The sequence below is a fragment of the Balaenoptera acutorostrata genome, chromosome 20 (assembly GCF_949987535.1).
Source record: "Balaenoptera acutorostrata chromosome 20, mBalAcu1.1, whole genome shotgun sequence".
Lineage (NCBI taxonomy): Eukaryota > Metazoa > Chordata > Mammalia > Artiodactyla > Balaenopteridae > Balaenoptera > Balaenoptera acutorostrata.
The window spans coordinates 45,076,516-45,092,951 of NC_080083.1; the positions used below are offsets into that span (position 1 = coordinate 45,076,516).

At 47.5% G+C, this 16,436-nt stretch overlaps 1 protein-coding gene and 3 non-coding genes across 4 annotated transcripts in view; 2 read left to right on the top strand and 2 right to left on the bottom strand.

Moving 5' to 3' along the window:
• LASP1 (LIM and SH3 protein 1) overlaps positions 1 to 5,317 on the bottom strand; it is a 38,257-nt gene extending 32,940 nt beyond the window's left edge. The window contains exon 1 of the mRNA XM_007177524.3: positions 4,868 to 5,317. Within this exon, the coding sequence (XP_007177586.1) occupies positions 4,868 to 4,936 (69 nt within the window). The 5' untranslated portion in view covers positions 4,937 to 5,317. The remainder of the gene's footprint in view (positions 1 to 4,867) is intronic.
• A 480-nt stretch (positions 5,318 to 5,797) lies between these two features.
• Positions 5,798 to 5,869, top strand: TRNAC-GCA (transfer RNA cysteine (anticodon GCA)). The gene has a single exon. It is a non-coding gene; the product is annotated as a tRNA-Cys (tRNA).
• A 1,613-nt stretch (positions 5,870 to 7,482) lies between these two features.
• On the bottom strand, positions 7,483 to 7,554 carry TRNAC-GCA (transfer RNA cysteine (anticodon GCA)). Its single transcript has one exon. It is a non-coding gene; the product is annotated as a tRNA-Cys (tRNA).
• A 5,091-nt stretch (positions 7,555 to 12,645) lies between these two features.
• Positions 12,646 to 12,717, top strand: TRNAC-GCA (transfer RNA cysteine (anticodon GCA)). Its single transcript has one exon. It is a non-coding gene; the product is annotated as a tRNA-Cys (tRNA).
• Positions 12,718 to 16,436: the final 3,719 nt, after the last annotated feature.

Sequence of the window (16,436 nt, forward strand, 5' to 3'; positions counted from 1 at the left end):
CACAAGACAGACAGACAGACAGACACACACACACACACACACACCCGCCAGCTGCCACTGGGAGGAAGGGGAGCCCTGTACAAGGGAACGGTGCCCATTTCCATCGGTAGCTCCTCCCCACCTCACCCCCACCACCCTTGCTCTCGGCTACACACGTTAGAGGCTGAAGCAGTGGTCATCTGTTCTCTTACAGGGGGTCCAGTAACAGAAAAATGAAAACAAGAGTGGACTGAGTACCTTCAGGGTAACTATGGAACTCGGTCTCTGCATCTGTAAAGAGGAGCTAAAACTCCCGGTCCCAAAGAGGTGCTGGGAGGAGATGACACAGGCGCCAAGCCTGGCACCACTAGCTGCTTCTCGTCACTTCCCTCCCCTCTCTAGAGGAGGGCTCCAAGGTTCAAGAAAATCCAGCAGCTCCTGCCACTGTGTCCTTTTGGGGTAGGAAAGCGAGGGGAGCAGGGGCAGAAAATGGCAAGTCATTCAACAGCCCCTTTGGGCCAAGCCTGGGCCGGGAACCCTGAGGGGACCCCAAATGAAAAAACCCCATCCCTGTCTCAATTGGGTCTGGTGAAGGACACAGGGAAATAAGTCAATACAACCCCACAATGAGCCTCTGTCTGCCTCTTTCCCCTGCCCCACGAGCCCTGTCTCAGAGCAAGAGTCCCCTCTTTCTTTTCAATTTCTATTTTTTTTAATCTTTTTTGTATTTTTTGGCCGCACCATGCGGCATGTGGGAATCTTAGTTCCCTGACCAGGGATCGAACCCACGCCCCCTGCCTTGGAAGCACAGAGGCTTAATCACTGGACCACCAGGGAAGTTCAAGAGTCCCCTCTTTCTTAGAGGCCACAGGTAAGAAGATTTCAGAGAAGGATTCCCTGGACTCAGGGAGCAAAGTTACCTCTAGGCATGCAACTCGAATCCTCCCTGCTGCCCCGGAAGTCCACTGTTTCCCTATTCACCAAAAACCAGACCTCTGGTGCCTGTTAGAAGCCTCTCAGCCCATCTCCTAGGCTCCAGCATCGCCCTCAACTCTCCCTTGCCTGCAGCTCCAAAGCTGCAACCAACTCCACAGAAAGGCAGACAGAGGCTGATGGGACAGAAGCAAGATTCCCCCACACTTGGGTGAGGCTTGTGCCAGCCCTGTCCTTCTGGAATCACCGTGGAGGTGGCGGAAGCGGCTGCTCACAGCTCTGGGTGAGGGGGATGCGGTGAACTTCGGGTCGCTGTGCCTGCAGCCTGGTATCTTGCCCTCTGCACCCGGGCTGCCTATGACTCAGGGTTGGAGTATGAGACCTCTCCCTCCCTTCCTGTCACCCAGGGTTACAGTTTCTCACTCCTCCAGGGGCAACCCTAGCCCCACCAGGGCCGGGTCACCAGCCTAGCTCAGTTGGCCACCTGGGAGGCTGGCTTAAAGGCACAGACCGTGGCTGCACCACCACAGATTCCCAGGGAGTGTTATTCCTGGTTCAAGAGCCCAGGCCCAGAGCATTCCTCAGGCCAGGGTCAGGAAGGGGAGGGACCACTATTAACGAGATAGTGTAAATAAAAGTACTTTTTGCAAACACAACAGGCAGAAGAGCTGAGCAAGAAGAACTTTAGATTTGAATTCCTGCTCTGGCGGAAAGGGGAGTGAGCCGCATGACCTGTCTGAGCCTCTGATTATGGGGTTCTTAATTTACAGGAGCGATCACATCTGCTTTGTGAGGCTCCTGCGAAGACTGGGCCTGGCACATTCCAGTGAGTCGTAGCTATTATGAACGGATGGTCACGGGATGATCGTGGGGTGCTCTCAGCTAGGAAATGAGGCACCAGGGCTGCAAGGCCTTTTCTCCTTTTTTGTGTCCAGCCCAGCTTCCTTCTACCTTGCTGCCCCCTGTGGGGGCTGAGAGGAAGGTGGTTCAGACAGCCAGAGGCAGAGAGCTCTCCCAATGGGGGAGTCCGGGGAACTGCCTCCTCCTGTGTTCAGGAGCCCGGCGAAAGCAAGCCAGGGGACAGGGACATGGCAGGACTCTTGACAATGCAGGTCCCCAGATACGACTACTTCCTCACAGGGTCTAGGACAAAACTCCACCTCCCTCAAAATGTAGAGGACGTTGTGAGACACAGCCCCTCTCCCTCCCCAAAGGCCCTGCAGCAGCCCCTGAGAGTGCCTGGCACAAAGTAGATGCTCAATAAATATTTGTTGAATGAATGAGTGACGTCACCCTGTTTCTCCCCCAACTCTGATCCCATAAGTCCTCTGGGGAAGTGAATCTCGACCTCAAACACCAGCAATACATATTTATTCAGCACCCAGCAATACATATTTATTCAGCACACAGAGCACACTGGGTACGGCAGGTTGAGGGCAGGGTGGCCATCATAGGTGACACAGCCTTTAACCCAGCTAAGCCTTTGGGAGATAAGGCTCAGGGAGGAGAAAAGGCTAACACCAAGGACGTAGCTTTTGCTCTGGGTCATGTTGTGTCCTAGGGAAATTGCAGTGAAACAGGCGAGTCTAATTTGACTCTCTCCTGTTATAAATGGGAAGCCTTGGGAAGTTGGTTAGCAACTGTATCTATGCAACCGAAGGTTCCCCCTCAGGTCTCAGTCCTCCAGGCACCAGGTCCCCATTCCAAGTGCCTGCCCTTACTACCTGAAGGGGGTTGGGAGGAACAGGTCTGATACCTGGATATTCCAGGCCTCCTGCTCAGTGCAGGGGTGAGGTCTCCCCAGGGCCACCTCCTGTAAGGAGAGTTCTAAAAAGAGAGAGGAATCACGAACTCTCACTTCCCAGGGCAACCTCCACCTGAATGTCCCCTTTCTGCGAGGGCAAGAGAACAGCTGGGGAGGGCACCTTGAAGGATCCCTGCACCACTCCCCTCTGACTCCAAAGGTATGGGGCTGCAGAGAGTACCCCAGCAAGGTAGGGAGGGCACAGCCTATACCACATCCCCTTCTGGGCACTTTAGTGCACTTCCCCACCTTCAAGGAAAAGACATTACCATACCCATTTGATAGACGGTGAATACTGAGGCCTAGAGCCATTCGTAGAGCTGGCAGGAGCAGACCTGGAACTAGGACCAAGTCTCCCAACTCCCAGGCTAGCAATCCCTCCATCATATATTGCTTCTCCCTTACGTGGGTGGAAAGTGGCCACAGCCTCTTCCCAGTTCATGACCGTGCAGAAGAAGGAGGGCACAGGGAACTCAAGATGCAGAGACCAAAATCCTTATCACCGGGGAAGGGCAAAAACCCCAGTGTGTAAGGACAGAGAGCTCTCAGCTCCTGCCTCCAAGCTCAAATCCTGCCTTCCGGCATGGTCATTGGGAAGGTCAGTACCCACATTCCTTGTACCCATAACATGGCCTTCCTCTCCACCTGCCCAGCCAGGCCCAGGACAGTGAAACAGCAGCAGCCCCATATGCCTCTTTCCTCCAAGAGCAATTTCAAATGTACCTCAGAACCTTGGAAACCCCACCCCCTCACCCTGACTCAGAGACCAAAGGTCACTGAGGAAGCACCAACCCCAAGGTGGAGGGGAAAGACAAAAGTATCCAACGAACTACCCTTTCCCAAACAAAACCTGGCTCCAGGTGGGCTCTGCACCCCTCTTCCATCCCATGCCCCCCAGCCCCTGCCACTCCAGACGGGAAGGAGGGAATCTTTGGACTTGGAGCCAGCTTTAGGAGGTAGATGACAGGCACGATGAGGAGGGGGACAAAATCACATAGGTTTCTCCTCCAGACTGGGGAGGGGATGCAGAGAGGAGGTGGATTTTGCCTTATGATCTTCGGGAGATTAAAAGAGGCCAGGATCCTACCCCAAACTGCCGGAAATACTCAGTTCTACTCTCCGCCCCCCTCCAAAAGTATAATGGCAACCAGATGAACGAGTCCAGCATGATTGGGGGGGGGGGAAGAGGAAGACGCGTAAGGGCCCCCAGGGGACAGTGAATTTCCAGAAGGCCACCTTCCCTTCCCCCTAACATCTCCCCCTTTTCTTGGCTTCCCCTGAACTCAGCCAACCCCACCCTCCACTGGGGAAACCTGCTTTGAAAAGTTAGCTCTTTGTTCTACAAGCTGGACTCAGCCTCTGAGCACAATTTCAGATTTCTGTGAAGCGACCCCCACCCACCCTACTACTCCAGCACGCGACCCCGCCCCGGTCCGGCTGGGCGGACCAGCACTGGGAGTTGGCTTCCAATTTGAGGTGGGGGCTGGGAAGCTACGGAGGACGTCTGCTAGGCCATTAACCGCTGACCCACCAAGAGGACTGCAGGTCGTGCAAAAAAGGGGTCTCGCAGTGGGGCTTGGGGCCTTATCCGAAGGCCAGTTCACCAGATGCAACACTCGCCGGCTGATAGCCCCCGCCCTCCAGTCTCCAGGCCAGGAAGCCCGGCCATTCGCCGCCGGAGCGGACGGTTTCGCGGGGGCCCCCAACCTCTGCCCCGCCCCCCCGCCGCCCCCTCCCCCAGCGCCCAGCGCTTCCGCCTACTTGGCGCTCGGCGAGGCGGGGAGAGGGAGCGGCCGTCTCCTCTCACTCTCCCGGCCCTAGGGGGCGGGGCTGCACCCCTAACCTTCCCTCACTCCCCCCACCCCCACTCCGGGGCCTGGCTTCCCTACTCCACTCGCGTCCTCCCAACCCCTGGGCACAGAGCCCACTCTTCTCCAGTAGTGGCTGCCCGCCACGCGTGGACTCCTTGCCTCGCCCCGGATCTCCTGGTTTCCAGACTGGGGTCTGTCCCCACACCCCACGACACCGCCCTCCCTCCCTCCTCTCAGGATCGCGGGGATGAGGCGGCATAGACCCAGCCCCGCTCTCCTCCCCCGATCTGGAGCACTGCTCGGGGATTGCAAAGACGCGTCTCCGGGTCCCGCGTCTCACCTTATCCAGACAGTTCACCTTCTCCGTAGGGTACACGATCTTGCCGCACCGGGCGCAGTTGGGATTCATGGCTCCGGGAAAAGCTAGGGCGGGGACGCCGGAGCTCGCGCACGTTCTCTTTCCCCGGAGCGAGCTGGCGGGAGACGGCCGCGGCTGCAACTGCACAGGCGACGGCGACGGCGGCTGGAGCTAGGGAACTGGCCTCCGCCTCCGCCCTCCTTCCCCTAATAAACACAGCGGGGAGGAGGGGCTGTACCGGGGCGGGGACGCGCCGCGGGCGCGGGCAGGGGCGCGCGCGGCGAGGCGCGCTCCCCGGGCGACCCAGGGCTGCGCGGGGGCGGGTTCCGGGGAGGACTGCGGGACCCGGGGTACGCGCCTAGGTGAGCTCCCAAGCAAAAGGAGCCCTGGAGAGATAGGCCCGGAGGCTAGGCGCGGACAGACGACCTTGCCCAGGGCACTTCCGGCGGGGCGGAGCCGATCTGGCTGCACATCTGGGCGCCTGGGCTGCAGGAGGCGGGCAAACACCTCGCACCCTTCCAGGGTGGGGTTTGAGCCCACCCGAACACCAAATCAGATTCTCCAGATTTGGAGACTTCCTTTGTACCCGTCGGTACCCGGCGAGAACCTGCGGACCGAACGGGAAGCCCCTGCTCCGCCCCCAGTAGCCTTCCCCTGCAACATCCTTTCCCACATTTGTAGGGCGGAACCAGTCCCTCCCGCCAGGACGCAGCGCCTCGCAGCCGAGTTAGGTTTTCCCTCCCCGCGCCTCTGCCGTGTAGCTTTCCTGTGGTTCCCCGGATCCGGGGGCCTTCTGCTTTCTGCTTGGCCCTTTTTCCTCTTTCGTTCCTTTCTCCATATCCTTACTCTCCACCTTTGGTGTAGCGTTGACTTAACGCCCAAAAGAGCACTATCCAAACGCAGAAATGGCGTGGGGGTATAGCTCAGTGGTAGAGCATTTGACTGCAGATCAAGAGGTCCCTGGTTCAAATCCGGGTGCCCCCTCCTAGTTTTTTCCTAAACTTATGTAACTAGTATAATTTATTCTTGACTCATATTTTAACCTTGGGTTCTACGTTAAAGAAAGCAGAGAAAAGCTACTTAAAAATTCCTTCCTCATTTTCCAACCGTAACGGAAAGCTTTCGGCTTTACTTTGTACTCAGCAGGAGGAGGGGGTGGGTACAGGCACAAATCAGGTACAAAAGCTACAGGTCCCCACTACCCACGCCAGCGGTATCAGGACTTCTGCGGTCACCGCTGGCAGCCTCAGGGGTGTCAGGCAGCTCCAGGAGCTGGTTCAGGAGACAAGACTCCCCCAAGTTCCTGTTCAGTTTTGGGTGGGGCTGGGTCAAGGGAAGGAAACCCACAGACACAGACTTTCTCCAACTTCACCTTTCTTTATTACCGGTGACAGGCGCATGCCGTGTTTCCCTATTGCTCATGCCACCGGCAGAGTGAAAGCACTTCGAGAACGTCGAAATGGCCAATGCCGACCCAAAAGTTCATTTAATTTACAAAAATAAAGTTACATCCGGATGTAAACTGATATAAACTAATGTAGTGGTTCTCAAATTTGAGCCTGCGTCAGAATTACCTGGAGAGTTTGTTAAAGCACCTCCCGGTTTCTGATTCTCTTGGCCTGGAGTGGGACCCCGAGAATGTGCATTTTTAACAAGTTCCCAGGGAATGCTGATGCTGCTGGACGACACTTTGAGAACCACTGAACAAATAATAAAAGGCCATCAAGTTTCATAACCTAAAGATGGGGACAGATATCTATTGGCTGCGTGACTGACGGTATCAGTGTTGGGTCGGAGGAAAACGAGAAGGGAGCAAGGCCTCTCGACTAAGTTTTGCCCAAAAAAAGGAAAAAGAAAGGATAGTGGGAGAGGCATGCTTCTTCAGACAGGGGGCAGTTGTGATATTTTAAACTCGGAATTTGGTTGTGTCAGCCCTCGGGGCCCCCGGGGAATACTACTCGAATGCATTTTTCCCCACGGCTCCCATTACTGTGCGACGCATCGCGAAGCTGGACATGACGATTAAACAGATCTGCCGTGCGGTGCAAAGCCCAGACCCGAGAAATAACTAATATTTCACCCCTTTCCTGGACATCAGGCCTCAAACTCACCACCTGTAGGTGTAACGGGCCAAAGCCCTGCCTTTGAACTAATATAAAGAAGGAGAAAGCCGTCCACTTTTCACCCTCCTTCTTACATCTATGCTGTGTCTCGTTAAACTTCGCCACTATATAAACCTTCTGAACTTGGATTCTGTTCTAATCTGCCTGGTCAGAGTATGAACTAGGCAAAATAATACTGCCCCGCCCCAACATTCCATCCCCCCTCCCCCCGCAAAGAAACTGTAATTAACGTTAAACCAATAAGTCTGGAAGGGTCTCAGCCTTCTTTCTGCCTGCTGAGGCTTCTTGCCACTGAGTGGGGGTATGCAGCTGAAACATGGTAGAGTCACCCCTGTGTGACTTCTGGGGAGAGAAAAAATTCACCTGGTGCAAGAGGATCTCCAGGATCCTCTTTGGATCCTGGATTCAGAAACCTCAGACTCTTGGGTTATTCGGGGTTAACCTGAGTGGCTGTGGAAAACAGAAAGGTAGATTAGGGGGCACCCGGATTTGAACCGGGGACCTCTTGATCTGCAGTCAAATGCTCTACCACTGAGCTATACCCCCTCTCCTTCCAAAAAGTTGGTAAATTCTTTTTAAATCCATTCCAAATTTTTCCTTCTGAAAATATCCAAAATTAGTCTCTTCTTGTTACATGATACTGAATTTAGTAATAACGAGTTTAAAAAGACTAACTAAAACCGTGGGATTTTGAAAACATGTGAACCTAGGTACCAATCTGCCTTTTTCTAGGTTCAATTCTTTATCCACAATCCCACTCATCTCTTCAACCTAAGAAGTCAGAGAAGAGCTTCTTGCAAAACTGAATAGGGAATCCTTTCCCCTGGTCTCTCTAAAAAGAATGCAAACACCAGCTGAACAGACATCTCCACTGAGAGACTTTCCTGGTGGTCCCTCTCTCTTTTTATGGAGCAACTACTATGTGCCCCACTCTAAGTGCAGAACATAATTTCAAATAGAAAGACACACAGGTTCTCAGCCTCACTGAGTTTAAAATCTAGTGGAGTCAGAATAGAAACAAATGCACAAATGAATAAACAAGGAAATGCCCAGTAGTAATAAGGGAAGTGACTAAAATGAAAAACAAGATGGTGTGTTAGGGAGGTCCAGGGTGGGTATTTCAAGGCGGAGAGTCATGGAAAACTTTTCTTTGCAGGTGATTTTGGAGTTAAGATGTGAATGATATGAAAGAGACAGCCATTTGCCCAGCCCATCTGTCAGGGGCAGGCATTCCAGCTAAAGGAAATGGCCACTGCAAAGGCTGGAGGGCCAGAGTAGCTGGAGGAACATGAAACAGGGGAGAGTGATTCAAGAGAGCTGGAGAAGTAGCCAGAGAGCCTTATAGGCCCAAGTAAGGAGTTTGGATTTTATTCCAAATGGATGAAAAGCCAGCCGTTGGACAGTTTTGAGCAGAGGGACTGGAAATCATCATTCACGCTATTGTGGGGGAGATTTACAGGGAGTGAAGAGTAGAAACAGAGAATACATACAACGGACTACTATTCAGCCTTAAAAAGAAGGAAATTTTGCAATATGCGACAACAGGGGACATTATGCTAAGTGAAATAAGCCAATCATAGAAGGGCAATTACTGCATGATTCTACTTACATGAGGTACCTAAAACAATCAAACTTATAGAAGCAGAGAGTAGAATGGTGGTTGCCAGGGATGAGGAGAGAGAAACCGGGAGTTGCTAATCAATGCATACAGTTTCAGTTATACAACATGAATGCGTTCTAGAGAGCTGCTGTTGAACATTGTGCCTATAGTTAACAGCATTGTATTGTACACTTAAAAATCTGTTAAGAGGGTAGATCTCGTGTTAAGTGTTCTTACCACAATAAAGGAAAAGAAGAAAAGTGGACACAATAAAATTTTTAAAAAGAGAGAGGGAGAGGTTAGGTAGGATTCTATTGCAACAGTGCAAGTGAGAGATGGTAGCAATGTCTGAGACTACAGTGACGTATTAGTTTCCTGTTGCTGCTGTAACAAATTACCACATACTTATTTGCTTAAAACAACACAAATGTATTATTACCTTACAGTTCTGGAGGTCAGAATTCCAAAATCAATTTTACTGGACTAAAATCAAGGTGCTGGTATGCCCACATTTCTTCTGGAGGCTTTAGAGTAGAATCAGTTTCCTTGACTTTTGTAGGTTGTAGAGTCCGCCAGCATTTCTTGGCTCATGGCCCCTTCCTCCATCTTCATAGCCAAGGTTGCATCTCCTCACCTTCTGATCTCTGCTCCTATCCTCACGTCTCTCCATCTCTGACTCTGATCCTCCTGCCTCCCTCTTATAAGGACTCTTCTGATTACTCAGATAATCCAGGATAATGTCCCCAACCCAAGACCCTTAATCACATCTCGAAAGTCCCTTTTATTATGTAAGATAACATATTCACAAGGGCCTTGGGATGTGGACATATTTGGAGGCCCATTGTTTAGCTTATCACAGGGAGAACAGCAGAGCGAGAGAGGAGAGCAGGCATCCAGACCAACCATGGCAGGGGAGCCATGTCCTTCCTGTACACTGGATGGCTTGAGAAAGATGAGGGAAAGAGCAGAATCAAGAATGGCTTTTCTTTAGAGTCACTGTTGGTGGGAAAGTAAATTGCTGCAGCCACTATGAAAAACAGTATGGAGGTGCCTCAAAAAACTAAAAATAGAGTTGCCATATGATCCAGCAATCCCACTCCTGGGCATATATCTGGACAAAGCTATAATTCAAAAAGATACATGCACCCCCGTGTTCACAGCAGTACTATTCACAATAGCCAAGACATGGAAACAACCTAAATGTCCATCGACAGATGACTGGATAAACAAGATGTGGTACATATCTACAATGGAATACTACTCAGCCATAAAAAAAGAATGAAATAATGCCATTTGCAGCAACATGGATGGACCTAGAGATTATCATACTAAGTAAAATCAGAAACAGAAAGACAAATACCATAGGATATCACTTATCTGTGGAATCTAAAATATGACACAAATGAACTTACCTAGGAAACAGAAGCAGACTCACAGACATAGAGAACAGACTTGTGGTTGCCAAGGGGCGGGGGAGGGATGGCTTGGGAGTTTAGGATTAGCAGATGCAAACTATTATATATAGAATGGATAAACAACAAGGTCCTACTGTATAGCACAGAGAACTATATTCAGTATCCTGTAATAAACCATAATGGAAAAGAATATGAAAAAATATATAAAAATATATGTATAACTGGATCACTTTGCTGTACACCTGAAACTAACACAAAATTGTAAATCAACTATATTCATTTATTTTTTTATTGATCAATATATAGTTTTACCAAGTGAATCTCTATGTTGAAGGTATCTAGTCAACTCCTGCCAATAGTAGACATTATTTTAAAGAAATACACTAATACGCCAGCCCCCCCCAAAAAACATGTTGTTATTTTACTTATTTATTAGACATTTCAATTTCTTCCTTTGTTATATTACAAAGCTCTCAGGCTCTAAATTAATTAAAGTATGAGATTGGCAGAAAAATAGAAAAATAATTGGAATGGGTAAAAAAATTGAATGTAGCATATTACAGACATGGCATTTCAAGTCATTCATGAGGAGAATTTTTCCAACGGTTTTCAAGGTACTCCCTGGAGCCTCTACTGTAGGGACCCCCAATGGGGGTAGGGAGTGTTGCCAGGTTGGAATAACTCTCATCCTTCCCCATTTGAACCAAATTTAACTGTTTTACATAGTGAACTTATTGGTAAGTTGATCTGAAGGGTTCTGGACCTAGGATCCTGTGCTGCCAGCAGACTCTGGTCACTAAGCCCTTCCTCTCCTTAGACATTCCAGAGCTGACACTGCTGCTCTCTGGAAAGAGTCACGTTGTCATCAGGAGAGAAAGGCTCTGAGGAGTCCTTCTTCACCGAGAGCCTTTCATTCCCCTCCCCTTCTAGGAGACGTGAACTTCAGAACCTCTGCCTCCGACACCCATTCCCTTTAATTCTCCAACTATACTTTAATAAAATAAATTTAAAAAAAAAGAATAACTCTTCTTTTTTGTCTTCACTGTCTGGGTGGATGTGGTTTCCAGAGATAAAGAACTGAGAAAGGAGTAAGTTTCGGAAAAACAAAAACAAAAACAAAAAAACCCTCAAGAGTTTCTTTTTAAAGCTCTGAAACAGACGTAATAAAGTACAGCCTCCTATCCTCATAGACTTCACATTCTAGTATGAGGTCAATATGCTAAGTTTGAGGTGCCCTGTAGACATTTAAGAGGAGATGTTAAGTATGCAGGTGGAGATCCAATTAATTCTGAAGTTCAGGGAAATGTCTAGGTTGGAAACATAATTTGGGGAGTTGTCAGTGTATAGTTGGTAGCTGGTGAAAGAGGGAGTCAATCCCAGAAGTGCACTAGATTCGACTCATACCGGCTTGTGAGAACCAATTGTTAAATTTTCAGGTATTTTTAAAGCCAGTTGACTTCACTGGAAATTAACAGGTGGGCGAATTTGCACTATGGGAATTGGCAAATGCTAAAAATCAGGTCCCCTGGAGCCAGTCTTTAGCCAACCCTGCTCCTGACTGATTCTGACTTTCTCCAAAAAGCAAGGGGCCAGTTCTTCAGCACTCTCTGAGGAGGAAAGATAAGGTGTAGAAGGTTTGAGACTGGAGAACGTATGTGAAATAGTCATTTTAGAGAGTGAGAAAGTGAAACTAGTCAGTCAGTGGTGGAAGAGTAATAAACAGGGAGACTGTCTGAGATTGGTGGAGCGACCCAGACTTCTGAGCTCTCCCCTAACAACATTCTGCTTCTTGGGTGCAAGCTTGGTGGAATGCCACAGTTGAGTTTAATTAGGTTTGGCTGATAGGTACCACCCAGGGCTTATAGTGAACCAGGCACTGTGCCACTGTGGGGAATACAAAAAGAAATGCAACATGATCCCTGCCCTCAAGGAACTTACAGTCTAGTTGGAGAAACAAGATACATACTCCAAGGGGAAAAAAATACCTGACAGTCGAGAAAGTAAAGGTAGAGAGTAACAGAACTACGGAGACAGCTTGTTGATAAGCAGAGAAATGAAGTCACAGACTTTCTTAAAAATTGGTAGTGAGAAAGAAGAAATGGACAGGCGATAACAGCTAAAGGGAAGATTTTCCAGTCTAGGGAAACCTGCTGATGATTGAAGGAGCCAAGCAAGTGGAAGAGACTGAAGATGCTGGAGAGAATGGAGATACTGCGGGCACGTCTGGTACAAGAGCAGGGGTGTCTTGGGAAGGACAAAGGAAGCACTTCCTCTCCTGTGCAAAGCACAGGCTGGGGGGATCCAGTGCAGCTCGGGGTGCAGGCAGGGAGGATGGAAATTAGACTTAAAGAATTCCAAGATGCCAGAGGTACAAGAGGTTGTTGTTGTTGAAGGAGAGAAATCCCATCGCACACCCCACAGGACCTTCAAGCCCAGCTCAGACCAGACTTCGCCCTCCCCTTCTACCACTTGGGTGCAAATTGCCTTTTCTCTTGGTTCTTTAGCATCACCCCAGGAAACCTGAAACAATTGGTCATACATATCAAACTATTGTTAATGACCAATGCAATGTCTGGTCAGTAAACACTACAAATAAGCTGTAATCTCCTACTTGCCAGCAGAGGGGGTATAGCTCAGGGGTAGAGCATTTGACTGCAGATCAAGAGGTCCCCGGTTCAAATCCGGGTGCCCCCTCAGGTTCTCCTTTTAAACCTTAAATCATCCCAAAGATGGTAGAAAAGAAAGGTGGTACTAACCAAGCGAATATTTGGTCATTCTTCAGTGTTTTCTGGGAATACAAAAAGTAATAAACTACAGCATAGTAGACTTTATATTCTAGTGAGGTCAATGAGCAAAGGAATTTCCTGTGTTCTCTATCTCTACGTCAGTGGTTCCCAGTCTGTGGTTTGGGAGTTGAATTCTTGGAGGTCTGCCTGTGAGACACTTTCTACATAGGAAAAAAGAATTTATTTCATACTTTGTTACTTACCTGTTTCATTCTTATCCATTCATGAGTACGGTGGAGCTTTCCAGAGGCTACATGATGTCACAACAGACTAAACAGTGAAAATCCAGCTGTCTTTCATTAAGCCAGATATTAAAGGGATTTCTAACAGAATGTAAAGCAAAGCTATTCTTCTCATTATTTTTAAAATTTAAATACAGTTCTTTTTCATTTTAAAATGTTATGTATTTTAACAGGTAGTGGATTTATTACCTTAAGCATTTCACAATTTAAATTTCTAATCTGGTAAATGTCAATAGATATAACTGTATAAACAAAACCTCTTTGGAGTTCTCAATAACTTAAAAATGTAAAGAATATTCAGACAAAGATAATTGAGAATGACTGCTCTAAGTAAAGAGGTGGTTTGGGGAAGAGCATGCTGGGGTTGTGAAATGGCACAGGGAAGAGACGGCTTGTTCAAAAAGACATGACATCGAAGAATTTTGAAGAACATGTAGTGGATAAAGCAAGAAAGAGTCCTGAAACCCTAAGCAGTTTGCTGTTTCCGGAGTGTGAAGTGTAAGAGGCGAGGTGACGGGAGATGAGTCCAGGCAGAAGGTAAGCCATTTCAGGAAGAGATTCCAATGCCATGCTAAGGAGCTTGGACTTTATTCCATAGGCACTAGAGGGCCAGTACAGGCTTTTAAGCAACCAGAGGTTATGGTCAGACCATTTGGAGGCTGTTGCAATAGGCTTGAACCAACGGCAGACTTTTAGATGCATGGACAGAAAAATTAGTAGCACCAATCAAGACAACTAATATAGGCAGAAAAGCAAAATTTCTGGGAAAATCATGATTTCGGCTTTGGACGTCAGGTTTGAAGTGCCTGTGGGGTGGAGGTGTCCCAGTCGTTGGTTCCATGCACTGGCTAGAGCTAAGCAGAAATGTCTGGGCTAGAGATACAGACTTGGGAGTTATCAGCATATTGATGGTAATGGAAGCTACTGGGTGGTGTGATCACTCAGGGAAATACACTGAGAAGGGACAATGAGTAAGGAGGAGAGAACAATACAACAGAGTGGCTTAGAGCCTGTTCTTTGGAATCAGCCAGACTCAGGGTGCCATTCCATCTCTACCTTTCATGATCTGTGTGATCTTGGACACACGGCTTAACCTTTCTATTTCTCAGTTTCCTCATCTGAAAAATGAGAATAATAATACCTAAGTCACAGGGTTGTGGGGAGGATTCAAGAAGTCACATTCCTGTAAAATGCTTAACTCAATGACTGGTACTTAGTAGCACTCCAAAAATAGTAACTTCTATTATTATTAGCATCATGGAAACCATGGGTGAAGAGTGTCGAGAAGATGGGAAGGGCCCCAGTGTGAAACGTTGTGAGGTCAAGTAAGATAAACACTGAGGAGGGTCCTTGGATTTTGGAAAGAGTAGGTCATGGTGACCTTTCTAGTATAATTTTTCAGTATATATAATTTGTAGTATAATTTCAGTCATGTAGTGAGGACATAAACTACACTACATGGGTTCAAGGAACATGTGCATGCAGGAAGTAAGGAAATAGAGACAGATCATTCCCAGACCTTTGGTTTTCATGGACCACTGAAATTACAAAAAAAAAAAAAAAAAAAAAGGGCAGTGTTGGGATGGTAGAAAGTTGACAGTTGACATAGGTTTGAAAGGAACATTTTTAACAAGAAAAATGAAAGAAGATAATCCCAGAATAATAGGCAGTCCTTTAAATTGAGCAAATGGAGCTTTATAAGAAACACTGTGTTTTCCAAATATTTCTAATTTTGCCATAGATGAATAAAAATTCCTTCACACAAGGATGCTGACGTATGGAGACCATAGAGGTAGACTTCTTCATTTGTTCAGCAATCATTCAGCATGTATTTACTGAGCCAGGCCCTATGCTGAATGCTGGGGATATACCACTGAATGAAAAGGAGAACATGGGCTCAGCCTTTAATGGAGCATATAGACTAGTTGGGGGTGATCGTTATTCAACAAAGTCATCAAATATATATTGAAGAATTGAAATAAATAGTAAGAAGGAAAAATACTACGTGAGAGAGGTCAGGGTAGAATTTCCCTAAGGAAAAGATATTTAAGCTGAGATCTGAAAAATCAGTAAACGTGAAATACATGATACGGGTAGGCAGGGTAGAGTATTCCAAGCATGTGTGAGGCCTATGGGTATTCAGGAGCATGGATGGTATCTGGGACCAAAACGTCAACCCTGCAGAGCAAGACAGAGCACGGTGCAAGATGAGGTTAAGAGGTAGGACAATGCCAAATCAGGGCCTAGTAGGCTGTGATATGGATTTTAACTTTGATTCTAAGGGTACAGAAACCATTGGAGGATTTTCAGGAGAGTGACATAGTAATGTTTACATTTCTGAAAAATTATTTCTGGCCATTGTATGAAGAGTGAGTGGATGGAGGGGGGAGAAATAGAGGTCAAGAGACATGTTAGGAAGCTTCAGAAATAGTTTAGGCAAGAGATGGAGGTGACTTGGTCCAGAGCATTAGCAGAGGAGATGGAGAGAAGTGGATATATTCGAGAGACATTGAGAAGGCAGACTGAAGAGAAATTGGACAGGAATCCCAGAGGGACACCTGGATGGATGCTAGTTTCATTTATCAACAGAGACAAATATGATAATGAAATCATACATTCAGAAACACATGGAATTTGGCTGAGAAGTGAAGGAGAGAGAAAAACTGGTAACTAGAGAAACAGGCAGGAGCAAGTGAAGGATTTAAGAGTGATAAGAGAAATTTATAAATGTATAAATTTATAGACCTCTTAAAGTTGAAGTACCCCAGAGCTTAGCCCACGGTCTTTTTTATTTACCCTTGCTTCTTTGTGAACTCATCCACTATCATGTCTTTAAATATACTTCTATGCTGACGACTGCCAAATTTATATCTCCCTCTTTCTGGAACTCCAGGCTAATATGTCCAACTTGCTATTTAAATTTCTTTTGGTTGTCTAACAGACATCTAACTCAACATGTCCAAAACTGAACTCATACTCTTACCCCCAAACCTGTTCCTCCCATAGCTTTCCCCATCTCAGTTGATGGCAATGCCATCTTCCACTTGCTCAGAACTAAAGCCTTGGAAACATTTTCTTCTCTTTCTTTTGCACCCCACATTTTGTTGGCTCTACCTCCAAGACATATCCAGAATCTGATCACATTACTTCTATTGCTACCTCTTTAGTCTAAACCACCATCATTTCTCTCCTGAGTTACTGCAAGAGCTTCCCAATAGATCGCCTTATTGTATCTTTGTGTTCCCTCCCACAGCCTAGTCTCAAATAGAGTGATCCTTCTGACATATTAGTCAGATCATGTCCCTCCTCTGCTTATTACTCATTGGTTTCCTATTTCAGTCTGTAAATGTCAAAGTCCATAGCAGTGTACAAAGCTCTAATGGTC